This window comes from Psittacula echo, assembly GCF_963264785.1.
Source record: "Psittacula echo genome assembly, chromosome: 10".
NCBI classification, from domain to species: Eukaryota; Metazoa; Chordata; class Aves; order Psittaciformes; family Psittacidae; genus Psittacula; species Psittacula echo.
In genome coordinates this window covers 1143244-1170441 of record NC_137741.1, presented here as the reverse complement: position 1 = coordinate 1170441, position 27198 = coordinate 1143244, and the positions used below count along the sequence as shown (strand labels likewise).

Sequence of the window (27198 nt, the reverse complement as noted above, 5' to 3'; positions counted from 1 at the left end):
CAGCCAGGCCCCGGTCTCCCACCCTGCTCTGCCCCACACTGCTCCCCAAAACACTCCCTTCCCCAACTCCTGCTGGGTTATTCCCTGCTCCAGTCCCCAGAGGGGCAGCAGGCAGTGACCCCTGGGCCAGCTTTGCTGCTGGGAGGAAGGAGCCGGATGGGGTGTATAGGATGCAGGGTGATGTCCCACTCAGAAGGGTGGTGGTGGCTCCAGCCCCCGTGGAAGCACAGCGTGCCTCCATCCCCCAGCCCCTCTCCCCATCTCCCAGTGTAACCCCTATTTATTATGGCCAGGATCTCCCAATAAAGTTCTTCTCAAACCCGCTCCCTTCCCCTGCTCTGCTCCGTGTGCGCAGCAGCCAGATCAGCCCCGAACTGCCCCGCGCTGGCCTCTGCCAGCCCCTCTGGGGCAGTATCAGGGACATCAAGGGACCAGCAACTGGGCACACACGAGTTCCTCAGGGCTGCTGGCTCCTGGAGAAAACCCCACACGGACACAGGTGAGGGTGAATACCCCCTGGCCCGGCAGAGGGGACAGGAGGCATTCGGTGCTATCCAGGGATCTAAGGCGTCCTGGGAGGTTTCCAGCTATTTATTCCAAGTGGAATCGCTCGTGCTCTGACGGCAGCAGTGCCTGCAGTGTCAGGGCCGCGTCTGTTCTGCAGTGTCATGGGAGGGATCCCTGGCGCCACCTCTGGGGAGGTTTTCATCTCCAAACTGGGATTAGAAAGGCAAAAAAAGGGTGAAAAAGTGGCTCTGCTGCAGCACGGGCTGGGTGGGCTCGGACGGCCCTGGCTCCCCTGCAGCTGCGGCCGGCAGGGAGCCAAGGGATGCACGGGAAGGGCTGACCCCCGAACAGGCAGCGCTGCTGCACACAGGGTGAGGTGACCCCCAGCACACGTGCAGGAGCCGGGGCAGAACCACCTCTGCGTTTCTGACCCGTGAGAGGCCGCAGCCCGGAGCGGCCGCTCCAGCAGCCGCTGGGCGCCACTGGCTCGTTCCCACCGGGAAAACCCCACTCCCGCACGGGCTGCGGCAGCCCCCACTCACCCCGCTCCCCGCCGTAACCCCGCGGGCACCGCTCCCCGCAGCGAGGCGGCCCCACACGCTCCGACCGCGCCGGGCGTCGTGCGCAGAGCGAGACCCGCGCCCGCGCGGGGCACGCCGGGACACGGCAGGAGCAATTGGGGGGGGGGGGGGGGGGGAGGGGGCCGCGGCGCGCACCACGCGGCGGGCGGGCGACGCGCGCATGCGCCGTGGCTCCTCCCCTCAGCAGCGCCCCCCCCACCCCACTCAACCCCGGCGGGGCGGTGGCACATAAAAGCCGGCGGGGCGGGCAGGGCTCCCAGCTGCTGCCGCTTCCTTCCCCTCCCCTCCGGGATCCGCCCGCCCGCAGCGCCGCCCATGGCCTTCCCGCCGGTGAGAGGTGGGGGGAGACTGGGAGGGACACGTGCCGGCGGGCCCGGTGCCTCACGGAGCCGAGGCGGCGGGCGCGGCCCCTTTAAGGACTCCCCCGTCACGTGGTTTCACACGTTGGCGGCGTTGTGGGGGGCGGGAGCGGCGCTGAGGTGATTCCTGTCCTGTCCCCGTGTGGTGGCGGAGCGGGGATGGGATCCCGGCCCTCAGCGCACCCGCGGGCACCGGCTCCGGGGCGGGGGGAGCCGCGGGATGAGTCCCCGCTCACCCCCCCTCCTTTCTCCGAAGCCGGGTCCCGCTGTTGAGTGATGCCCTGAGAGAACAGGGCACTCTGAGGGAGCTTCACCTCAGGGAACCCATCAGCAGCCCCCTGCCGCCTTCAGGGATGAAGCTGGTACTGGAAGAAACCCAGTGGTCCCAGTTTGGTGAGCGTGTGGTGCCCGTGGGTGCCCTCCTCCCAGGTCATTAGGAGTCATCTGAGCTGCAGGTGCTGAGCTCTGGTTCCTGGTGGTGGGGTGTGTTTTGGCTTGAGGTGCTCTTGGGCTTGCTTGGCAGCAAGTGGTTCTGAGTGCTTCTGAGCTCTTCTTTTTAGCATACAAAGCAAACGGAGCTGCTGTTTTAAACCAGGTGACTGTGAGTTCTGTGTAGCAAAACAGGGGTTTGCTGGTGACCCAGGAGATTTGGTCCCTGGTTGCTCTGTGAAGCCAAGAGGTTTTGGAAAAGCATGTTTGTTTCTTCCCTCCAGTATTCCCTAGCTAAAACCAATTATCACTCGTTGCAGCTGCTTTTGTGGTAGGCTGATGATATGTGCTGCAGCTGGGGTGCTGGTGAGGGGCTCAGGTTGGATATGCCAAGGGTGGGAGATGGCCTTTGGGAATCCTGTTGCTTTGCTGCAGCTTCTCTAAACAGCAGCAGTCTTCCTAAACCAAATAAAACCTTATTCCGCTTTTATAATGTACTGAAACACACAGCTGTGGTATTGCTTGAGTGAGGGCTTCGAAATGTCTTGTTTCATAAAAAGAATACCATAAAGTAGGTGCCTTGACAGGGAAGCCTCCTGGGAAACAGGAGTTCTGGTGAAATCAGTGCTGTCTTGAAGTCAGGACTCCCCTGTAAAGTGCTACCATCAAAAGCCCTTCCAGCCTTGATTCCAGTCAAGTGTGTGCCAGACTTCCCCATCTTGAACCCTGGGGAAGCTGCTGAAGCTCGCTCTTCATGAGTGTGGTGCAGGCCATGCTAACCCTCCCTCTGTGGTGGTGGGGGGTGTTGCTTGATTAGTGCTGCTGCTGGGTAGGAACAGTTACACCAATGTTATGCTTTAAATTGGTGTAGCTGACTTCAGCTTGGGAAATGAAATTTACCAGTAGAAAAGGACTTTTAAGAGCTGCCTTTCATCAAAGCATGGGGTTACCTTGGCTTGATTATGTTGAGACTGGCACCATTTTAACAGCATGTTACATGTTGTCTTGGGGTTCGAGGCCCCTTTGGCTGTAGATGCAGTGCTGGGAACCCCTTTGGGCATTGGCTTGGTGCTGCCTCAGTGGGATTTTGACAAAAGATGCAAAAGCAAAGGCAGAGTTGTAGCTGAGGTAGAGAAGCCTTCTCTGCTGCAGAGCATCCCCAGGAGCTAATGCAGATCTTGGCCATAGCAGCTCATAACATGAGCTGTGTTTAATGACTTCCCTGAGGAATAGGATATCCTAATCCTGTGTGGGGCTGTTGTGGGTTCTGCCTAGCCCTGGGATTTCATTATCTGTAGGTTTCCTGCAGGTGAGTCTGCCTCAGAGCTGTGGAGGTGCCTTCATTTCCACTCACCTTGGATATCTGTGGTGGTTTTTGGAATGATAGCAGTATCTGGAGCCAGATAGTGCCCTCCTCAAACCCTGATAGCATCCTGCGGATGCATCTTCCTGCATGGACGTGAGTTCTTGCCTGAGGGTTTAGCTGAGCCAGGATCCAGTGGACTATCTGAGGTTCACCTTGCTGTGTCTGTGATGCTGAAGCAGGGGGATCACCAGCTCTGTGCCTGGGCTGTAGCTGCTGCTGTGTGGAGGACTGCCAGAGAAGCCTGTGTGTGTTTAACTATTGTGAAATCCTTCAAGATGGAGCACTGGAAGTGAATCCTTGCTGGGCTCGAGTGCTCCTTTGCTTGTCTTGGCTTGGGGATGTGGGAACAGAGCAGGTTCTGGAGGATGCAGCCTCAGGCGTGGTATTTCCCTGTGCTTTATTTGCTGAGACTAAAGGCTGTGGGTGTATTCTCCAGTTACACGTTTGCACACTCTTTCCAAGGGACTATCCAGGCTGCTGAATAGTTTGGGCCATGTATGCTTTGAAGATCGGAGGAAATCGGCTCAAAGGAGTATCTCTGTTTTAGGGGTTTAGGGAGGAGCTTTACCAGGGGGAGGTGCAGAAACAAGCCACTTCCTCCGAGGGGTTGGGTGCCCGCTCCTGTGTCTGGGATGCTTGCAGTATCTCTGGGATATACTTGACAGTCTTAAGGGTAAAAGTGCTGTAAGTGGAAGGAATGTTTTTGGAGATTCTTGGCTGTACTCTTACTCTTTTCTGCTCTTGTTTGTAGCAGCACCGGTGCTGCCGGTTTTGGGAGCTGAGCAGGAACGAGACAGGCATTTGGTTTGCTGCTCGGGTTTATTTTTGTCTTGCTAGCACGAACGCTAAGGGAAATGCCTTCCCTCCTGCTGGAGGTGGTTCTTTAGCAGTAACAGGGCTGGAATACGGAGTTTCAGCCCTGTGCCAAAGACACCTAATGTGGCACTTTTTATTAAAGATAGCTGGCAGTACTTTTAAAAATTTTCTTTCAGCTCAATTTATAGCTTTTTCAGCTTCCTCAGCTGCTCTTTATAAAGATGACTTAAAGCTTGCTCTGCCTGTTTTCTCTTGCCTGAAGCTCATTTTCAGCCCTCCATGTTTTCCTCTTGGCTTGTGAATGCTCCTGCATTGTGCCCACAGAATGCCAAGACCTTACCTGGGGGTGGGCTGAGCCTCTCCATAGCAAAGAGATCCGGGACCCTGTACTGAGTAGATGCTAATAGTCTTTTAAGGGTCTGAGATCCTGAATCAATTGTTCAGGTCCTGCCTGGAGGCATCGTGTGAGTTGACAACTCAGCAACTTATTCCTGCTCCTGCCAGGAAAGGGTTTCCTTTGTTTTTTAGCTAAATGCTCTCTGTGTGGAGGAAAACTATCGCATCGTGCATTGCAGCAGTAAAATCGCTCCTATGACAGGGTTTGGGGGGAACTGCTGAAGTTCCTGTGTGCATGTGAAATTCAGTTTAGACCTGCCATAGCCTGCATACTGGAAAGCTTGGTAAGGGAGCATCTGGAAGGAAAGCCAGGTTGGTGTTTCAGGCTAGCCAGTGGCTGAGCTGGAGGATAAGTGTTGGGGAAGTCAGGCCCAAACCACATGCAGGACCGCATACAGAGGGTTGATGTATTAAATGTCTCCTTGACAAGTACAAATGGCCCAATTTAGAGGTATAGGTTTGTGTATGTCTGGGAGGAGCAGGCGCTTGTTTGCCAGCCCTGCTGCAGTTCAGGTCTTTGAATCTGGCTTTAACTCGATTTGCTTAATGCAAGGATTCTGCTCCGGAGGCCAGGACTGGCAAGGTTGTGTCTTCCTGCTGTTCTCTTTAATGTGGGTCTTAATTGCCAGTGATAGCGTTTGCTCAGCATGTTCAGGAGCGGAGTTGTGCTGCAGTGGCTTTGGGTGGCGGGCGGACTGGCCCTCAGTCCAGAAATGCTGCTTAGAGATTAAGTTTAGAGGCTTCTAAGTTGGCAGAGGCTGGAATGCTGTGCAGCTGCACTGAAGCAAGCTTGGATGTAGAAGTGGCTTGCAAGAGGGAGCTGGAGGAAGCAGCTGCTCTTGCTGGTTCTCTGGACCAGCAGTAGGAAGCAGGAGGGGGTTGATCTTTATCATGCAGAGCTCTGATAGTTTTACAAGAGCTCTGGTGGTTTGGGATGGTCCCAAAACCTCAGTGCTGGTTGGTGGCTGTGGAGGGTTGTGCTGAAGCAGAGCTGGTTTGGGGTAACCTCCCTCTGTGGTCAGGAGCTGCTGCTTTTAGGTAGAAGGGAAGATCAGGATTTGATTATCTGCCTTCCCGAGGGAGACTTCAGGATTTGGGGCTGTTTAATTGCCTGGGAAGCCACGTGTTTTGTTTGCAAGTCTGCTTTCTGAAGTGGTTGCTTGGCTACTGGCTTGGGCCATTCTGAGACATTGAAAGCTCCCAAGCATGGGTGGGTGCCATGCACTGGAGGAGCTACTGTGGCTTTTCATGGTGGCTGCCTTCATTGTGAGCATTCCTCTTGTCCCCCAGTGTCAGGAGGCTGATTCTGGGGAGAAGGCACATGAAGGTTAGCAAGATCTCCACTTTAGTGTTGTGATGTGCTGGTCAGAAGCAGTGGAGAGCTCATGGTAGCAATCAAACTAGTTTGTGTGCTGTGGCTGTTAGTCTGAAGTTCATCCCAGCCACGGTGCATTGGTACCTGCTGTGGCTGGGGCAGGCATGATCTGATGAGCTGTGCTGACAAATTGCTGACCCATTTGATTAATTGTTTCTTTAATACTAAGAATTGCACCTGAGTGTTGCTAAGACCTAGAGCTAAAGCTAATGCTAGTCTTGGAGGCAATCCAGACTTCCTACAATGTGTTGAGAACTAAGTGGTGAGTAGTAGCCTGCTTGACACCAATATTTGTTCTTTTTTACCAGAAAGAAGATCCTGGGAGGAGCATAAAGGACTGCTGGGATAGCCCTAGTGCCCCTGCACTCTCCACTTGCAGCAATGCAGATATATTCCGCCGGATAAATGCAATGTTGGACAACTCTTTGGATTTCAGTGGAGTCTGCACCACGCCTGTCACAAAAAGCAAATGTGACATCCTGCCAGGTGATGGGCTTGGCTGGAGTGGAGGTGGGGGGGAGGATCTGGGACTGGAGAAGATGCTGGGACCCAGTGAACATGTGTGGTGATGACTCTTGGTGTGGGTGTTGGCATGTGCTTGTGACCAGAGAGCTTCTTGGAGTCAGGGTTAATGATGTTTTGGTACTGGGGACTTCATTTGTATATGTGAAATGAATAAGTATTTCCTGGCAGTGTGGGGTGCCTGGGAAGTCTTGCCTACACTCTTTGTGATGCTGTGGGTCACTGTGTGGGAAGGATGTGAGCTCTTTCCTGGTGTAGCTAGTTCCAGCAGACTCCTTTAGTTTGCCTCTCCTGGAAGCAGGATTAATCTGTTAGCAGTTAGTATGGCTGAACTGTTGCTTACATTGAAAATGCAAAAGAGTTTTGAATAAATGTCTGCTACAGGTCAGTTAATTGTATATTTAAGAGCACACCAAAGCAGTGCAGGTGGGTGAGGACTTTCTTGCAAAGCAGGCTTGGTATTATGAAATCAGCACTGCAAGTTTGTGCTTTCAACAGCTAAGGGGAGCAAGCATATATCTGCCATCTTGCAGAACTGCCAAAGCAAAGGGTGTTGGCTCCAATTTTATTTCTGTGGAGGTGAAGGACGTGCTTTTGTCTCTTTAGAGGAGGCAAGATCTGCCAGTAAGCGTACCTGCCTGATGTTCCTCCTGCCAGTGCACTTCTGGGCAATGGTACTTGTGCCAAGGATTTGGGCACTTCAGAGATTGCTGTTGCTCTTCCAGCCTCTGAGTTATAGGGTCAATAAACACTCTGGCCATTATTGGAAACAAACTGACCCTCTGGATTTGTCCCAAGACAAAGTGGGAAGTAAAGGGCAAGGCCTTGCCAGGTGGCGACTTTGCAGGCTGCTGGAGGCAGAGCAGCTTTCTCTGCAGTCACTTGGAGACAGGCCTGTCTCCTGCTCATGGATAAGCTGACTTTTCATCACGTGGGTGTCAAAAGAAATCAAAAAACAAACAAACCACAAAGGGGTGTCTGGGCATCCTGTGGGCCTGTTTGATGCTTGTGCTGTGTAGCTTTGTTCTGGACCAGTGCAGTGACTGCTACCAGATGACTTCCAGTGCAGCTTAATCTCCAGGGTATTGAAGGGCTTAGCACTGTGCACCAGGGGCTGATCTGGCCATGTGATCCTGTGCTGGCGCTGCAGAAAAGCCAGAGGAAGGGAATCGTTTGCTTCGAGGTACGGATCTATAGCCAGCACTGCTTAAAGCATGCCTGGTAAACTGGTAGTGGAGGATGTGCTGGCTACTCCTCAGCTGCTGCACAGTGAATATGAACAAATGCAGGGCAGTGGTGTGGTTAGTGGTGCATTTTTAGAGATTTGCTGTTGTACTGAGCTGTTCAGACTCATGGGACTTCTTTGTCCCATGGCACAGTGGTAGTTGGTGTTGTATCTGATGTTGATGCACTGGAAGCATGAGGGAGAAATAAACCACAGTATTTTCCTCTATCTCCTTACAGTGAGTTCACAAAAGAGTTGGTTCTGGCTGCCTTGTTGAAATCTTGGCTATAGCCCTTCATACTCCATTTAGAATTTCAAATGGGAATGTTTCTTAAGTTTCACCTTACTTGTCAAAGTTTACCTAGCTGGTAAAAGAAACACCCCTGCCACTAGAGATGATGTGGGTTAGTTCTGGTTTGAGGTCTGGAGCTGGAACATCCATTTTAACTTGCAGTACTGGCTTCTAGACCATGGAAGCTCTTCTCTAAGCTGGGGCAAGACCTCTTACAGGAAAGTATGATGTGGCTTGCATGTGGAAAAGGGAGGCTTCCTCTAGCAAACACTCTGCTGCAGGGCAACCAAAGTTGTGCTTTTTGAGCCATCCTAAGCAGTTTTTCTTGTTCCTGATGCAGCAGTTGAGGCCAGTCTCGCAATTGCGTGTTGGCACAGCCACTTGTGCACCTTGGGGACCAAGCTGGAGGCCCTGTTCAGCATGAGCTAACCTAGCAGAAGGCTTTTTAGCTTGTGTCAAATCGGTTGTACAGTGGCACAAATGTTTGTGATGGTGAGAGGAAAAGAGGCTTTCTGAAGGAAGCTGGACCCTGCTGAGCCAGGGCTGGGAGTGGCTGCCAGGGGTGCCCTCACTGTTCAGGCTAATGGAAGATGTGGGTTCTCCTTCAGAAAGTGCTTTGGGCTACAAGAGAGGCTGATAATAGAGTACAACCTGTGCTGCCCCAGCCAGGCAGCAGTTATCAGCTGAAATATGTGGATGAGTCAGCATCTGCCAGTGCATCAGGGTTCAGAGTTGTAAGTCTCCTTGCAGTGCCAGCCTAGCTTCCTTTGCATTTAGTCAGGACATCTCAGTAGGTGATGAGGGTCTGAATGCAGCAGTTCTGCAAGCTTCCTTCTGTCTCTGGGTCAGAGAAGATGAACAGAATCTGTTTCATGTGTTGCTATTGAGTGTTTTCTCCATGAAGCTGGTTCTGTCAGCAAGGATGTGAATCCTTGGGCAGCAGTGACCTGCAGGTGGGGAGGTGTCAGCACTTAGCCCCTGTTCTGGGTTGTCTTTTGTAGGAATAGTACCCAGTGGCTGTAAGGCTGAGCAGCTGATTACTAAACCAGAATATAATGCAGCCCCACTGTGTGGGGCAGGTGGTTTAGAGCTGGAAGTGGGCTCTTGGAGCTGTGGGCTGTGCCTCTGAGTGAACAAGATGAGGCTCTGCAAGGTCAGTCTTGCCTTCAGTGAGCCTGGCTTCCAGGTAGGTGACCAGCAGAGCAGAGACCCTTGATCTTATGTGGGGTCTTGTCGCTGCCCCAGATTAAATCATTTCTGAAGAATTCATGAGCCTCTGGTGCTTTTACTCAGTGCAAGAACAACTTGTGCATTGTAGTTAAGCTCTGCTATCATGAAACTCATGCCTTGGGCAGGCCTAATGAGCTTGGAGATCCACTCTGAATGTAGCAGCTGTAACAGGTGAAGGGACTGTCTCTTTACAACATAAACACTTTTGGAGGGAGAGCTTGGGGCAGAGATTTTGTTCTAGCAGGGGAAATACTTGTATTTTAATCTCTTCATGGTCCCTCAAGCTTTTCAGTTGTCTTCCTCAGGTCAAACTAAATTTATCCTGGATTGGACTTGTGTTTAAGAAGCCCCTCTCAGCATTAAGAGGATTACACATGGTGAGAAGGGAAGGCAGAAGTTCATGACCTTTCACTAATGCTATTGGGGAAACACGTGTGGGGACACCTTCCTTGGTGTGATGAGGTGTGTGGCAAGGTGGTGTGAGAATAGATCAGCACAGCAGCTGTGTGAGCAATGTGAGAGAACAAGCTTGCTCAGCAGCTGGGGAGTTACCCAGAGCCGTGTAGCAGAAGGGGCTGCCACTGGAGGTTGAGCTTGCTGTACCTAATATTAAATCTCTGGAAAGATCAGTTTGCAGTTAATGCTAATCCGTGGTGAACTTAGTTGCCTTCTCAAAGGGAGCAGAGTTGTCAGGCCTGGCCTGGCTGGCACTGCAGCAGTTTAGGAGCTCCCCAAGCACCAGGCTTAGGTTGCTGGCCCACACTGAAGGGTATAGTGGAGCAGTGTGGTGAAAGCTGTAATTGTAGAACCTGTCTGGTAGCTTCTGGGGCAGGATTGTGTGGTGCTTCGAAACACCTGCCTTTCAGGCTGATTCAGTCTTCTCTCGAGTGTGTAGTGAAGATGTTAACCTTCAGTGTGGTGTTGGAGATGGGAGAGAAAACATGGCCTTGATAGAGGCAGGAGCCAGCCTGCCACCAGCTCCATTCCTGCCAGTGTTGCTGGAGCACAGCCTGTCCTTGAGCTGCTGCTTCACAGGAAATGTGGTTCTCCTCTCCCAGATTTAAAGCTGATCTGAGTGTTCATCACCAGCCTGAATAACAGTGTTTGCAAAGTCAGTTTCTGAAGGTAGTAGGAGGTTTGTTGGCCAGGCTCTAAAGCTGGGCTTTGCTGGGTGGAACTTGCTGCTGCCAGATTTGGCTAAAACCACTAAACCAGCTTTTGAAATTATCATCCTGTTGTGCTGGCCTTCCATCTTAAGTAGAGTGGTGGATAAAGCTCTATTGTCAGCTTTTGCATGCCCACTTCCTCACCTGGCTTCAACTGAAGGCAATGCTGGCTTAAAACAAAGGGCTTAAAAGGATTGTAGGTACCCCAAGTGTCCCAGCAGCCTTGATTTCCCTTTCATTAACCTCTTTTCACTTAACTGAGGCAAAGCAGCCACTATTTTGCTTTAAGTTGACGTTCTTTTTGTGGAAAAAATGGGAGCTGCTTCAATCACTTCCTGGGGATGGGAGTGGGTTAAGGTGCTTGGTTCAGTTACTTATGGCCCATCAGGTCCTAACAATTCTCAGTGACTACTTTATTTAAGGAAAACTGAAGGGCAAATGCAAACCCAGAGTAGCTGATGACAAAACCGCCTTTCTGCTTGCCCTCACCGCACTGAGTTAATGACTTAGCACTTGTTTGGCCACCCAGAAAGTCCTCTCTGACACTATAATGTAAATTCTTCTCTTCTTCACTGCCCTGCAGCCATGAGGACAGTCTGGGCTGCTCCAGATGCAGCTGACCTGATCTCTGTGGTCTTGGATGCAGGGACCCAAAATGTAGCGCAGCTTGGCTGGAGAGCATGGGGTTACCAGTGTGCCTGAGGCAGGGCAAGGCTGTTAGCAGGAGCTCACCTGGCCCTGGCACCTGTGACCTGTTCTGCTTTCCCCAAGTAACTGCTGTGTGCCAGGAATGCACATCCAGAATGGGGAACTTCAACACCTGTGCCTCAAAAGAGATGTACACCTACTGCCTTTGGTTCAGGCCTTTATATTTCAGGTGCCACATTGACAGGTCTTTGGCTAGCTGGATGCAGTGCTTTTCTGTGCTGGGAGGTAGCTTAAGTAAATGGGTTTCTTCAACAAATCACAGTGGGTGCTCTATAGAGAGCAGGGACTTGGCCTAGAGCTGTGGCGCTCTGAAGTGGTTGCAAACTGGATGGTGGTGCTGAGGATCCAGCAGGTTTCATGATGTAATGTGCTCTGTCAGTCAAGTTTTGGGGCTGTGATCCTGTGGCTCTTCCTCTGGGAAGAGGTAGGCAGAGCAGCAGGGTGAGCTGCAGTGCCCTCTTCCTTAGTTTATGTAGGTGCTTGCCAGCTGTTCAAGTGTCTGTGGTTATGGGAACAAGGCAGACTTCTCCCTCTGGCTGTGAAACGGGTCATGCAGCAGCAAATGTCTCCACTTGAGGAATTTTTCAGATTACAGGGAAGATGTTCAGTTATGTATTGGAAAAACCTCCTGTAACTAGCAGGTTTATGCCTAACAAGAGCTTCCCGAAGCCCCTGATGTACCTCAGGAATACAACTGACTCATCCTCTAAACCCTTTCACTTGAGTTGCTTGGCTTGCGTGCAAAATGTACTTGAGAAGTTGAATTTTCAGTGATGCAATTCCCAGCCTTTACAACTGGAGGTGTAAAGAGGTGTGAAAGGCAAAACACAGCTTCTGCTGTGAATCTGTTTGTGTGATCCAGAAGCCTCAGAAACGCTCACCTTGCCTCTTACTTTGGATCTGATTTGGAAGGTTCAGCCTTGGACAGAGCTCTAGAGGTGAGTCTGGTTTTGTCAGTGAGCAGAGCTGGGAGCTGAGTTGTGCTTATCCTTCCCCTGCACTCTGCTCAGGAGCCAGCCTTGTCTGTGGAGGGACCTCCTCTGTATTCAGGCTCTGTTAGAAACTAGCATGTGGGAGCAAAGGGAGACCTTTTCTGGCTGCAGAGGCGGGAGGAGTGGGATCTAGCTTGTTTGGTTCGTGTTTGCTTAACCATTCTGTTGCCTTCTTTCTCTGGATTTTCTCAGGTTTTTAGTTTAAAACCCATTTGTTTGCTGGCTTTTTAACTGGCTTTGTGAATGGCCTAGATCTGGAAGGCTCAGACAGCTGAGTGTCTTTGTGCTTGTCTGAAGCATCACCTTTCAAGACTAAGTCTGATGGTGCAGAGATGCTGCTGCTATGGGACAGGGGCTCAGTCAGACTCGGCTCCCCTCATGCTACCTTAACCTGCCTGCCTCAAACTGCCTGTGGATCCCAGCTCCTGGTGCCAGTCCTTGCTTGTCCTCCCCATGCACGCTTGGGCTGTAATTTCTAACTCTTTTCCTGCTTCAAATGCCTGGCTGGTGCAGCCACACTGCATACCAGACCAGGGGAATGAGCCAGCCTTAAACCTCGTTCCCCATGGCTTGGTTTTAACCAGCTCAGCTCCCCAGTCCAGCTTCCTGTGTGGAAACTCGTCTGCCTAAACTGGTGTAAGTGGTAGGGTGTGCTGGGGTGGGGACAAGCAGCTGGAGGTGTAGCTTGTGTGTGCTGGCTGGGCTGCTCAGCTGAACTGGAGAGCTGAACTGTGTGGAGATGATGGCCTCTGAGAAGCCTTTGACATGTCTTAGATGCAGTGCTAACATTTGAAGGCTGAAAAATGCAGCTTCCCATCTGGGTGGTGGTGTGGAAAGCCCTCCAGCCTGTGTTGCGGTGTGCCCTGGCTCCAGGGATCTCTGGGACAGACGGGTAGACATCATCCAGGAGAGCTGCCTGCTCCGGGACTGGCAAGTGAGCACATCACTGAGGAGCTCTTCTGGAAATGCTGTGGAAATCCAAGCTCAGGGGTTCGGGAGGCGTGAGCTCGGCCTCTCCCAGCACGGAGCAGCATGGCTCCCTCTGCCAGGATGCTTGGCTTCTAGTGGCAACTCCATACAAAAATACAGGTTGGAAAGACTTGTGCTGGTTCTTGGGGCTTGGAAAAGTCAGCAGGGAAGTGTTCAGGCTGGGCTGAGCTGTGTCAGGTTGCAAAGCGAAGTTTTTTAATATCTGGTAGACATTTGCTTATTAATAACTTGAGATTGAGTCTTTAGACTGAATTTCTGTAGGAAAACAATTCTTCCTGCTCTATCCTGTTGGTTTTGTCTGCCTTCAACAACTGAGTTGCTTTGTAACAGATTTCCAGACTCTGACTCTTAAAATAACTATTCCAGAAATCTGCTTGATTTCTGTTTAAGATGTTTTTCCTCAATGACCTGGATCCATCCTTCAGCAGGGCTGGGAGTGTTGGGGATGGGGAGGCATGGGGGGGAGCAGGCTTGTACTGCCTGTCTGCTGCAGAGGATAGAAGGGCTAAGGCTAAAATGCTGTTTATCTGAGCATGTTTATCTGAGCAAACCCTACCCTGCTTCAGCAGTTAGGCCTGTGACTGGGTTGCAGGTGCTTGTCTTTAATTTGATTGAAGCTGCCAGAGGGATCCTCTGAGCTTGAGTGTGGTTGGATTCCATTAAACAAAACAGCTGATTTCCTGAAAAATATGGATAGTTGGGGAAAACTGAGGCTGGATGCTTCCCATTGCTGATGAATTTGTTCCCTGTTTTCCTTATTCCTTCAGTGGTGTGTTTCATCCAAGATGTTGGGTCCAGATGGGATTCAAGCTCTGTCAGCTTTCTGTTTGTGTCCATGCTTCCCAGAAGGTGAAGCTTGATGGGGATTAATCTTGAAGATGGCATAAGACCTAGTGGGATTCTGGTCCCCAAAAGGAAAGTGGTCTCCTGCTGCTGGGGATCTGGGCTGGAGCACAGGGCTTGTACATTTTCATAAATGCAGGAATGTTATACGTTCATATGGGCAAGTTATGGTTGCTGTGGGAACAGAGTTGTCTGAGCAATGTGCCTTTATCCTTCCTCCCTACAGCTGCATTGGGAATGTAAAAACATGGCCTGTCCAAAACAAGTGATCCAAAAACTATACTGGAAGAATGAATGCAGTGTGGTGCTAGCGGGGGAATAGCTGATGCTGTTACAGGTGCTTGATAGTAATGTGACTGAATTGGCACTACAGCTTGTACTAGTACTACTAGGAGTAGGAAAAGCCCTGGTGGATGCTATCCTGGTGAAGGGCTGTGGGAGGCTGCAGCTGGGAAGGAAGGAGGAAGGTGGTGTGTTGTCAGCAGGTACAGTTTTAGCTGCTTTTATCCCAACTACTGTGCTGCAGTATCCCTCACTGTGAACTAGGAATGTTGGTGCTTCCCAAATTGCCATGGTGTGAAGGTGAGGGTCCCACCTCTGGTGGCAGCAGTGGTTTATGTCCTGTGTATGGTACCCAGCTGCCATTAGCCCTTGCGTAGGACATGGGCAGCTAAGTGGCATGGGATGTGGATGTGGGAAAGGAGGCCAGGAATGCTGTTGGGCTGTCTGGGATGGCCAGGGTTGCACGTGAGGGATAACGTGAACAGGCTGGAGTGACTGCAGTGCCCGCTGGGGAGCCGGGAGGGTGTGTTGAGGTGTACATCTGATGGCACAGTGGGAGGCTGTGGAGGCAGGGGGAGGAGGAGGAGCAGCTGCTGCTGCTTGGTAGCTGGCTTATAAATGCCCTCTGACTCAGATTTCGGGTAACACAGCTGAGCATCTTGTGGTTTCATCAGCCCCCAGATCCTTGCATTAAACTGGAATTCTCAGACTATGAACCTGCTGGGTTTCCTTAGGCTGTTGGCACAGGCTTGAACCAAGGCGAGAATCCGGTGTCTCCAGTACTGTAGGCTTGTGAACACCCTGCAGGGGAGAGGATTGCAGGGAAAGGGGGGCACTAGGCAGGCAGGAGGTAAACAGGCCATAAAAAATTCCTGATATGAAACAGGTTCTGCTCTCCAGCCCATTCCCTTCCTCCTGTACTGGTGTGATGTGCTTGCCCAGGCTGGAGCAGGGTAATGGGCATCTCTCTGTGTAGCAGGGGGTTGAAGGTTATCCTTGTTGCTTGGTGGTAAACAATGCAGAGTCAGTGAGGCACAGTGGCCAAGTTGAACCAAATAGATTATGCCAGCAGAATTGTGAAGCTTTGCATTGGGCTCTGAATTGGAGCCAGCAGCTGGAGCCTGTCCAGGACTAAAGTGTTTTTAGGTTTTGTGGGTGGAGGGAGGCGGGGACAGGAGTGCTGGGTAGCACTAAAACTAACTGTCTGCTCTGTCTCTGCTGCTGCTGCCGCTGCTCTAGTCGTTGCTGGGGGGATTGCTGCCTTGGCTGCCGTGCTGTATTGTGGAGCCCTGCTTTTGCGCTGCCTGCTCCCTCGATTCTTTGGAGCCGCACCTCTCCTCCTGCCTGCCCTCGTCTTTTGGGGGAAATCTTAGCTTTTCTTCTTACCTTTTATTTTGTAAGAGCTGATGCAGTTCTCTTGCATGGCTGAGTGACGTCACTGTCAGCACAGTAAGCATCAGCAGCCTGGTCACATGCTGACCCAGTCAGTAATGCAGACGGGATAGGAAGGTGGAGGGGCTTAGGGGGTGGGGGGCTGGTTTCTGGACATATGGTAGCCCTCCCTTTTGGGGTGCAACGGCCAGTTGCAGGAGCTGTGGCTTCAGAGCAGCAAGAGACCCGACTCGGGGCTTAACGCTTCGGAAAAACTCCTGCTTTAGAAAGAAAAAAAGCAGCCCTGAACTCTCAAGCTTCTGTTTGTTCTCAATCTGAGCAGACTTCCAGGACTCTGAAGAAGCAGTGGCAAGCAGGATGCTTTTCCCCACGTCCACGCAAGAGTCTTCCCGTGGCCTCCCAGACACCAACGATCTGTGCCTTGGCCTGCAGTCCCTCAACCTGACAGGGTGGGACAGACCCTGGAGCACCCAGGACTCTGACGCTGCAGCACAAACCAGCACACAGTCGGGTGAGTCTGACACGTGCAGCAACAGTTGTTGGATTCATTTCTATTTTCTGGCTGGTTTAAAGCTAATGTGGAGCTATTTGCTTGTGTAACAGGGCGCTGGCAGTTACTGATGGGGGCTCCGTGACCTGTAATGCTTGTGTAATGTGGTGGTTTGAGTTGGGGAGGCTGTGGCTGCAGGTGCCACAGCCCCCTCTGCTCTGCTGTCAGTTCACTGCAGACACGAAGTGCCGGGGTTTGTTTTGCTTGGTGCTGCAAGGCTGGTGGAGGGGATAGCCTTGCTGAGAGATGAGAAATCCTCTCCCTGTTTGGAGGGAGTGGGTGGGGGTGTGGTGTCTGGAAGCTCAACTTTGCAACGTCAGCCTCTGCAAATACCTGGTGGCAGGTAGCTCTGCAGCAGGGTTTCTTTCCCTCATCCCGCTCCATCCTGTTCTCTTCTGTGCTCCAGCCGCACTCCCGGAGGAACTCGGCCTGTGGGGTGTGGTAGGCGCAGCCGGCGCTGGGCAAACAACTTCAGGCACTAGCTCGCAGCCTGGTGGGAGACTTGGGAGGGATCCTTCTCCACTCCCACGTTCAACCAGAAATAGCGGCCTGTGCCTGGCAGTGGGCTGGAGGAGATGCAGTGGAATGGCTTCTGCCTTTAACTCTTTTGGTCCAGTGCAAACCTACATGATGGGCAGGGTCTGGGCTCACAGCCACGCGCTGCTGGCTTTGCCCTTCCCCCTCCATCCTCTCCAGGCTGGTTTTGCAGCTGGCTTTGGATCAGGAGGTTTTGGGGTGCTGGGTGCATCCCCTTCAGTGGCTTGGGGTACAGTTAACTCTTCCAGAGGCAGCAGCCCCCTCTAAGATCACAGGAGGGGAAAGGGGTGATGCATGCACAAATCTAACATCTCCTCAGGGTGGTGACAGAGCAGGGGGATAAAACAGAAGGTAGAGTTCATTTCCCAGCCTTTGAGGGCTGTAAAAAACAGTTTCACAAGCAGTGCTGTGTTTGTTCAAGTATCAGTCTGTGGAAAGATCTAGTGCTTTGGCAGAGTTTGTACAAGTTCAGCCTGGTTGCTACAGAAACTCATCCTTTTATAGCAGCACGCTGCTGCTTTGTTAAAAGGGTAGTGCATCTCTGCACAGGCTTGGGTGACACAGAAGGCCCCAGGCATAAAGTTGGTCCTGACAGGAATGTAGATGGCTTCTGGGGTGGCATGGGCAGTGCCATTGCCCACATAGATGTCGGGGGAGCAAGAGAGAGCTGTTGACCACCTCTGATGTACAGGGGATGCTGCCCTTGGATAGGAAGAGCTTCTGGGACACAGCCCTGAATGTTGCTGCGTGAGTTGTAAAACAAAAACATCACTTGTGTGATAGTGGAGTTTGGATCAGCTTTATCAGCACGGACCACTTGAGTTCCTGCAGCTGACTTCCACTAGACTCAGCACCCAGGCCTGTGTGTGGGCCCCAGCACTGGTACTTAGGGTACTGCTCGCTTGAGTGCTGGTATGGTCAGGCTGCAGTAGCTGTCCTCCAGCACATGGTCCTGTGGGCTTACCCTAATGAGCCAGTTAATACCACATTCTCAGTACCTGTCCTGCTTTAGTTGCCAGCCAAAACCTTGGTAGAGTAGGGAGAAATAGCAGTTGTTAGTGTGCGGTGAGCTGGCCAGGTGCCTTAAAGCTGTGCACTCTGGTGCACATGGTGGTTAGCAGACTATGGGGCACTGAACCTCTGTTACAGGATCTTGGCTGTGAAGAGCCCACTTAAAGCAGCCAGCATCCCTGTGGAATGGTGCTGCTGCTGCTCACGACACCCAGCCTCTGCACAATGGTGCTGCAGAACAGGGGCTGCTGCACACAGAGGTGGCTGCTCCGTATGGGTCTCCCAGGCCCATCTGACCTGCTGCCTCTGTGTTCTCCTGAGCAGGTTCCTGCCAGGCTGTCTTAGCAGAGGCAAGGCTGTGTCTGCAGTGCTCAGGCAAGCAGGCGGTGCTCACTCAAGCCTGTGTCAGCCTTTGCATGTCATGGCCTGATGGCCTGGTTGGTAGGGCCAAGAGGACTGTGGTGGGGGTGTCACTATTGGGGTGGAGGGGCTTCTGGTTTTGGGAGGGAGATGGATTTGGAGCTGAGTTGAAGGTGCTCCGGCAACCTGCCTGCTTTCTGAGAGTGTATGTGGTGTTGGGTGCCCCTGCTGACTGCAATGCCTCATGCTGGAGCTCCTGCTGCTGCAGAGGCCAATGGTGGAAAGGATCTAACCTTGGGCACTGCCCTGGCCTCAGGTGGTCTGCACCCAGTGAGTGTTTGTGACAGCACATGGTAATGGCTGCTGGAAGATGGCATCCAATACTGTGTGGAGGGGCCTATTTTCTCACTTCTCCTGGTATTCCCCTTGGTACATGAAGGAGGGATGGCTGGGGTGTAGAACAAGCCCAAATGCAGCTGTGCTGCTTCCACAGAGGAGCCTTTGGCCTTCAGCACCTCTGCAGAGGGTTGTGCCATGTGACTGGGGGTGTCATGGTTCTGACACAGTGCTCTGTCTCAGTCCCACTCTCCTTTCCCAAGAGTGCTTCTTGGTCTGGGGTCCTGTTACTCCCCTGTTCCCAGAGCTGTGGGGATGGCCTTTGCTGGCTGGAGAAGTGAAGGGCTAATACTTGTGCAGTGCTGTGGTACTGCTTCAGCTGGCCCACACCTGTGTCTGCAGAGCTTCATCCTTCCTCCTTTGGAAGGGCCCTGGAGTGGCAATGAAGAGCCCCTGGCGCGGGGGGGCTCCTGTAGTTCAGGAAAGGCTGTGAAATGTCCTCTTGGGGTGGCAGAGACGTGTTTCTGTGACTGACAGCTGTACAGATGGAGGAGCTGGCAGATGCTGATGCTTCCAGATGGCCTCGCAGTACTGTGGTGGAAACAGGGAGGACATGGAAAGGATACTGCTGTGTCTGAGTGCTCCCACTGCCCAGTGCTGAGGCCTGTGAGCCTCAGGGCTGGGGTCTCCCTTGGGGTGTCCCAAGAGCAGGTGAGGCTGTGTCAGTGCTGGGCTGTTCCAGGGGCTGGGGAGGGGTGGCACTGCCAGGCAGAGCTGTTGTGCTGCTGGCACCCAAGCGTTTGGAAGGTTCCAGCAGTGACTCAGCTGCGCAGACCCACGGGGAGGTGGCTGGAAGGGTGGAAATGCAAAAAAACCCTGAACAATCAGGCTAAAAATATTGCTGATGTGGTCCCCTGCAGTGCCTGTTCTCCAGTACTGATGAGCTGGGGCCTTTCTGCGCAGTCCCTCCAGCGCGGAGCTGTCTCGGCCTGGGAAGGACCTTTGGCTGCAAACCCTCCTGGTGTCACCTTGTGCTCCTGGGGCTGTGTCACTGTGCAGCTTGGTGCAGTGGGATCAGGTGCCTGCTGCTGGCGGGGCCATGCTGAAGGAGGCCGGAGTGGTTTGTATGCTCTGATCCTGCCCACATCCCCACTTCCCAAAGGGCTCCTTGCACCCAGACAAGGTTATTGGTGCAAGTTTTCCTCTTAGGTCCAGTGCTGTAGCACATGGAGGATGTGTCCTTAGCCCTTGAGCATGCCATATGCGCTGCCAGTCCCTGAGGCTGGTGTCTGAAGGGAGCCTTTCTGGGAGGAGGCATCTGCTGCAGGCTCGAGCTGCCTGCATTTATTGGCTGTAGGATTGAACTGCTGTCTCATAGCAGAAAAGGCATCTCAAACCCACTGCTGCCTCTAGATCTGTCAGGCTGGAAATACTTCAAGTCCCAGAAACCTGCTGTGTGGCCCAGGGAGGGGCTTTTGCAGGAAACTGGCCTTGACCACTTCCAGTCTGGCCATCCCTGGCTGTATTTCTTGAGGCAGTGTTTCCCCTACTTTAAAGTAGCCTCATATAGGCAGATACATGTGTTAAACCTTCAAGTCATCGCACTGCAGAGGCAAGGAGGGGTTAGAGGCAGTGAGACAGAACTGCCCTTGATGGTATCCTTTACATTCCCTGCCCCTCAAGGAGCATGAGGAAATGGGGTCTTGATCCAGTTTTTGCCTGGAGAACAGGTGACAGCAGGACACGGGCAGATCCGTGTGCGGATTTTGTGTCTCCCTGGCTGGTTTCTCGCTGTGTGCCAGCTGCTTGGTCTGGCTGGTCTGTCCTGCCCTACATTGGGAGGCTGTCCCTATGTGGGACAGCAGACTTTCCCACTGGGAAATCATACTAAAAGCGGTCTGTTAACACTGGGTTTGCAATGCCAACCAGCAAGGGGGTTTTCAAAAGGATCAGCTCCTCTTCTGAAGAAATCATTGGCCTTTCCAGGCACCCAGCCTGAGCAGCTGAGTGCTTCCTGATGGTGTTGGATCGACCACCTTGCTGTGTGTGTCTCTGCTTGTTGTGTGACCCTGAAGTTGCTGATGCAGCAACAGATCTGAGCTTTTCCTTGGATCTGCTCTTGAGACTGCAGCTCCAGCGTCTTTCGTGCCCTCTCTGCTGGCTGCTGCTGTCTCATTCTCTACCCTGCAAGGTTACAGCTCCAGTAACTGTGGTGCTGGGGAAATGGTCCTGCTGACTCTTTCCAGCCCCTGGCTCTCCTGTTTCTCAGAGCAACTTGTTTCTGCAATCAGCTTGAACACACTGATGATGTGTAGCTGCTGAAAACGTGCCAGGCTGGAGCTGCAGGCAGCGTGTGGGCATTGCCTGGCAGGTAGCTGAGGCCTCTAAGTGCTAATCACTCTGAAACATTCAAGGCAAAAGCCCCTCTGAAGGATAAAAAAGGAGACCTGTTACACAGAGGGGAGTGTGGCTGTTGTTGTGGCCTCCCAGCCTTTCTTCTCAGTGACAGCCGGAGGGACTTGAGAGCTGCTGCTACAGGGAGGGCTGTGCTCAGGCTGTCCTCAGCAGTACTGTGTGTGGTGACAGGCACCTGAGAACCCCTCCAGTGAGAGCTGCTGATCAGGCTGGGGGGTTGATGCTGGTAAGTACAACACAGCAGTCGCTGGCCTTCCCTGAGCTGCTGGCTTGAGTGCTGAGCTGCAGGGCTTGAGGAAGGCCCTGAAGGGGCAAAGGATCAGTGAGGGAAGTCCCCCAGATTTCTGGGTGTTTGATTTGCTGCTGGGCTAATCCACCATGGAGCCAAATGCCCGCTCTGTAGAGCTCTGCTTTGTGCCCCTCTGTGTGTCTCATCTCTCCCTGCTCTTTTACCTGCAGTCTCTTGGACAAGTGACTTCAGTGACTGCTTGGGTGTGCCCTCAGCTCCTGTGTATTCCTGCTTGGCTGCATGAAAATCCTTCTTGTGCCAGAGGGAGGTTTTGGAGGCTTATGCTGGTAGAGGAGAGCTCAGCATCTGGGTAACTCCAGACTGTCCCCTGCGCATCCAAGGATTTTTTGTTTTTTCCTTTCTTTCTAGTGAAAGTGGAGCTTCAGGTCCAGGAGTGAGCACTTCATCCTGAGTGAGGCTTGGAGCCAAGCCTGAGCCTGCCTGGAAAACTCAGTAAAAGATTTCTTCATGCTGCTGGCAGTGCAGTTGCAGTGAGGAGGCCAGACCACATCTTACCAGCCTAAGACCTGGGGAGGGTGTGAGGGGGGTGTGTGTGTTCCTGAATTCCCTGTGTTCTTGGTGTACCTTATTGCCTTGAGAGGAGCACAGGCTTTCCTGAGAGCTGCGTGTATGCCCTGCTCCTGCTGGAGCAGCCAGCTTACTGCTCAGGGCTTGGTGGAGGCACAAATGTGGTGGTGCCTTTTGAGGGGTTGTTATAATAATGCTGTAAAGGAGCAAAGCTGGGAGCTGGCTTGACTTGCATCGTTATTGTCTTGGTGGTTGTACTTCAGGAGTACCTGAAATGGCCTTGCTAAAAGCTTGCCCCATGCCCTCTTAGCTCTTGTAGGGCTTTCCTGAGGCTGTGCTTGGTGTGGCTGCTGAATGTGCACTTATTTTGTGAGCATGTTTCAGCACGGGCTGCTCATGCTCTGTGTGTTGCGGAGTAGAAAGCACCTAGCACTGAATAGCTTCAGACTGTCTGGTCCTTACCAGAATCAAATGTGTATCAAATAAGTTGCTCTTAATCCCCCTCTTAAAGCTTCCATTTGAGCAGCTTCTGAACAGATTTATTTTTATTTGGGCTGATGCTGTGAAACAAGCTGCAGTAACTGGCACAGAAACTGAACCAGCATCTCTGCTTGTATCCAGCTCCATCTGAAGTGGGTCAGGGCAGCCTCTTGTGCTTGCAGGAGCAGGCACCCAAACCCGTCCCCTTGGATTCTGCTAGGAAAGATGTTCTGTTGCAGCCTCTGGAGCACCCTGAGGGGCTGCTGTTGCTGCCTGTGTGTTCTCTGGAGGTAACAGCACATGAGCATGAGTGCAAGGAAGGCACAGGCTTCTCAAGCCTCTGATGCTGTTTGGAACTGTTGGTGTGATGAGGAAAACGCTCCAGCAGTGGCAGATCTCCTCCCTTCATAGACATGCAAGTGGTGCTCCACTGCCTGGTGGTGCTGCCATCTGCAAATACACTTGGGGCCCATAGAACTGCCTGTGAGCTCTTGGCTCCATCTGTGGTCTGGAGCATGGGCTGGATCCTGAGTGGGCTGGAACAAGCAGCTCCCTTCTGAGAAGAGCATCAGAGCTGCTCTTGGGTGGCTCTAGCTTAGTCTTTCTTTCCCATTGTGATTGCTATTGGTGGTTTAGCTGTGTGCAAGCTCTGGCCTGGGGTAAGATTAATCCCCAGGATGGTGCCACTCAAATGGTGAGTGGTGTTTTCTTCCAGCCATTGCACCACTACCTGTCTAAGAGCAGACAGTATCTGCTTGCTGCGCATGTGGATGGAAAAGGTGCTGTCTGCTGCAGCAGTAATGTGGTAGCTCTCTAGAAGAGGTCTTGAGTGTGCTTTTTGGCTCAGTGCCTTCATACCCAGCAACGCAGCATGGGCAGGTCTGTGTGCTTCCACTTGGAGCCAGGAAGGGACCTGCCTGGACTTCACACAGCAGCTTCTGGAGCTGCTCTCCCAGAGTGTGGGGGCTGCCTGCAGCAGAAGGTAGGAGTGATGCTGCTCCTCCCCTTCCCCAGCTCTGGTGAGAGAGACCCTGAGTGTCCAACATCCATCTGTTCCTGCTGTAGACTTGACTTTGTCCCTGGTGTCACTGTGGAAGCCAGGCTGTGGAATTGGTGTTGTGGGATGACCTGTCATTGTGGTGACTGGCCTGTTTGTACAGCTGAAATGCCTCTGGCTGACTTGTGTGGGGACTGCAGTAGGAGGATGTCTTAGGCCCTTGGCAGTGTTCTTGACAGGCTGTCTTTAGGGTGATAGAGGAATTCAAGTTGGAAAGGACCTCTTGAAGTTCAACCTCCTACTCAGAGTGGAATGATCTGCTGCCAGAGGGTGTTGTGGTCCTCAGCTCAGCTAAGAGCCTTCCTGGGAACACAGGCTGAGGGCAGGGATGGCAATTCCAGCAGCACCACATCTTCTGTCTGAGAAGACATGTCCTGTGTGTCCCTTAAGTGCTGGCAAAAGAGCTGATTCACAGGTGATGTCTGTGCTGCTGCTGCCAGCCTCAAGTCTGCTCTGACACAGTAGCAGCCACCAACTGTGTGACATGGCCCTGGAAAAGGGCCTGGCTCCCCTCCTTGCCCCTCTGGCTTGGGCTTTTCCTCTCCAAGAGTGCAGAGGGAAGGTGAAGCAAACACCTGAAGCTGTCATGCTGTACCTGAGGCATGCAGCTGTGGGAACTGGGAATCTGCTAGCATCGCTGGTGATGCTGGGTGTGCTGCTGTAGCAACAGCGAGTGGCCTTTTGCCAGCTGAAGGCCTCAGATAAGCTTTTATGCCATTTTTCAAAGAAGGTTGCATGCGTTTGGGACTAAAGCCTGTCTTTAGCTGTCCTGCCTTGCCCAGAGGGGTATGGCCAACAGCCTGCTCCCATTGATTCCCCCAAAGAGCATCCTTTTCCTCTAAGGGTGATGCCCTGATGGACTGGCACGCACAAACGTGGATGCAGCTGAATGATGCACATGAGTCACCCTTGTTAGCATGTACAGTCACACTTGTTGTGGAGCTGCCACCTTGGGCTTGCTGCAGGAAATGGAGAGGAGTTCAGTGCTTAAATATAGAGGTGTTTGTTCCTGAGGCTTGCAAAGCTGAATGTTGTGCAGGATTCGACCTGCATATGTTGGGTTTTAAATCTTCCTGGGACTGATGCAGTTAAAACCTGCTGCGTTTCAATGTGCTGAGCTCTGCTGTGTCAGTCTGCTTAGTGAATGTAATCACCTGCACACTTCCAGTCCTGCCTCATGTTTTAGCTGTCCTGACTGTTATATTTACCGTGAGCTTCTGTTTTCCCTTCCCAAAACACAGTAGTAAATGCCTGCCTCAGGAAGCTGTGAGATTTGTTGCCATCCGTGTCCTGCTTGACACAGGAGAAGGACTTGTGCTCTCAGTGTTAGTGCAAGAAGATGTTCCTAGTTCTGGTTCCATTTTTCAGGGCATACTGGGGAAGTGGCTTACCATTGTGGTGCCAGAGCCAAGAATAGCCCTCAGGTGTCCTGACTCCAATTCTGTGGTTGAGCTGTGGGATCATGCTGCCTTTTTCTATTCCCCTGCCCCCTTCTTAACAAACCAGAAATAGCTGCCTGAATGTCCTCAGTTCTTCTCTGCCCCAGATGAAGGATCTGGCAGGGCAGAGGTTCCTCTTGGGTAGTTCAGAAACAGAAAGGGCTGTGCTGGAGTTACTCTTTAGGTGGTGGCTACTGCTGGTTTGAGCACATCTGCAGCTCTGGGAGCTGCTGGTCTTGAAAGTTGGCAGTCGATTCAAGATGATTGAGACTTGTGATGTGCAGCTCTGGATAGGATGTGTAACTGGGACTTCAGGTGTCTTTACACCAGCACTGACTTGTTTTTTCAATGGAGTAACGAGTATAATAATCAAATGGGGAGGATTGGAGCTGGGCAGGAGCTCTGGAGGTGTCTGCTCTGCTCAGTGAGCTCTGAGGGACCAAGGATAGGGTTACTTCCACCTCTGGATCCGATCCTGTGGCTGTTCTACTTAAGAGAAAGAAATTTCTGTCCACTTGCCTTGCTGCAGCTTTTCCCTGTTTTCTTTGTGCACCTCTAGGAGGCTGCAGCTCCCTTTGAGGAGCAAATAGAGTAGGAAATAGTGTGCTGAGCAAAACCCATTCCTGTCCTGTGTGCTGCAGCCCTGTGTCTGGGGTGGCATCTTCTGCTGGGCTTAGTTCTGTTGATGCTCCCAGGGCTCGCTGGCTCCTCCTGGCAGTGAAAGAGCCCATGAAGTGCTGAAACTTCACTTAGGATTAGGCTGGAGCATCACTTGCCCCTTCCCCTGCAGTGAATGGGAGCTTGGTGCTGCTGTGTGATGGGAGCTTGTTTGTGTCCGTGCTGTAACTACAGGGGTGTAAATTGAAGCTGGAGGAGGTGATTAAGGTGCTCATGTGCCTTTCAGAAAGGCAAATGCTTCTCTTGCCATCAAGTTGCTTAGTGTCTGGAGGAGGTGCTGCTTTTTGGCTGACTAAAGCTGTTCAGCCTGCTCCCACCCCACCACAGTGGGGCCTGGCTGGTGGCAGAAACTGCAGACAAGCTGTTTCTCTGGAGCTGCAGCAGGCCATTGTTCAGGACACAGCCTTTGCTCTTTGTGGGCTTATTTGACAAATGACAAAAGAAACTGCCCTGTGTTTGGTCTCCAGGGCCTTGGTCACGCTGCTTCCCAATTCTGCTGCCCTGTCCTGAATGTGCCTCTGGCTCCACAGCCTCTGGGCACAGCACATGTCATGAGTGGAGGCAGAAGCATGTGGCACTGAAACCCATCTTTTCTGCCCTGCTTCTCTTCCTAAGAGCTTTGCTGTTGATCTGTCCTTGCCTATACTAGGAGATGAGGGCAGAAGGGTGAGCTTTCAGTGTAAGCAGTAGCTGGTGGATGAAGGGGGGTGTCCTGAAAGTTTGCCATCTGTCCTTCACTGAGTCATTGCCTCTCTGGAGATGGAAATGTCTCTGTCAAACCTTGCCAGCAAAAGTGACCCTCTGAAGCCCTTGGCATTGTAGGCCTGCTCTGTAGGCCTGCTGGTCACTTCTCAATAGGCTTTTTTTTCTCCAGTCCTGCAGCTTTTAAAGGCTGGAACACCTCTTCAGAGGGTAGCTTGAGGAAGCGTGTGCATGTGCTCATCCAGCACTCAGTGCCACTGCTGGATGCAGTGAGGAACTGCCTGCATGTAGAGCAGGCAGGGGCCAGACATGCCACAGGCTGTGGCAGTGTAAGAATCTGGGGCCTGGTGTGCTGTCTCTTGTGCCATGCATAGTTAACATGTACCTTCAAGCTTGTGAGTAGTCTGTAATGGGTATCCACTGGTGTTCTTTGTGTGGGGGAAGAACTTGAGCAGAAGGACCTGGACAAGTATAAGGTGAGAGGTTTTCTTGCACTGGGCAAGACTGTCTTTCCAGGTAACCTGGCTAAAGCTGTCACACTAAGGAGGGAAGAGCATCAGTGCTGCTCTGCTGGTGTGCTGTTGGCGTGTTCTGTTCAGTGGTGCCCTGCAGGCCCAAGCTAAAGCACAAGTACTTGTTCAGAGGACAGCTGAATGGTTGCAGAGCTCTTTCTGTTAACTACAGCTGTCAGGAGTAAATACAGTGGATGCTCCATGTGGTGTTTTTCTTAAAGTCTTATTAAAGGCATTAAAGCATCATTTGTCATCAGCGGGAAGGCAGTTTATTTACCCAGAGCCCTTCCTCGAGCTGTCAGCATCTGTAAGCCCAGCTCCTTAGGGCTCAGCTTTACATCCATCTCTTCTAAAATGGGCTTGGTCAATGTTACCAGAAGGTCTAGTTCTGAAATGGATGTGAATGGCAGCACAGGCCAGGAAGCTGCATGGTCCTGAGCAGGTGCTGGAAGTCTGAAATTGCAAATCTAACCAGCACATGGAAGAATGAAAGCTGTTCTGGGGCTGGTTGGGCATCTTTCTGTTGGGGTGCCTTTCCCAAGGTATGTGCTATGAAATGCACATGGAGCTAAATTTGTGGTGAACAAGGATGTGGAGCTGTTGTAGAGAGCCCAGACGAGGCCATGAAGATGCTGTGAGGGCTGGAGCAGCTCTGCTCTGGAGCCAGGCTGAGAGAGCTGGGCTGGGTCAGCCTGGAGAAGAGAAGGCTCCTGAAGGGGAGACCTGAGAGCAGCTCCAGTGCCTAAAGGGGCTGCAGGAAACCTGGAGAGGGGCTTGGGACAAGGGCCTGTAGGGACAGGCCAAGGGGAATGGCTTTAACCTGCCAGAGGGGA

The 27198-nt window shown here is 52.4% G+C and overlaps 1 protein-coding gene across 3 annotated transcripts in view; it reads left to right on the top strand.

Annotated features, from left to right (window-relative positions):
- Positions 1-6140: 6140 nt before the first annotated feature.
- The window catches only part of CPEB1 (cytoplasmic polyadenylation element binding protein 1), a gene marked incomplete at both ends in the record, with an annotated part of 32322 nt that continues 11264 nt past the window's right edge, over positions 6141-27198 (top strand). Inside the window, 2 exons of one of the 3 annotated variants that reach the window (XM_080626464.1) lie at positions 6141-6315; positions 15794-15982. In XM_080626464.1, coding sequence (XP_080482590.1) covers positions 6240-6315; positions 15794-15982 — 265 coding nt within the window. Of the gene's footprint in view, positions 6316-15793; positions 15983-27198 lie in introns of those variants that run through there. The other 2 variants (XM_080626465.1, XM_080626463.1) reach the window with 2 other exon arrangements.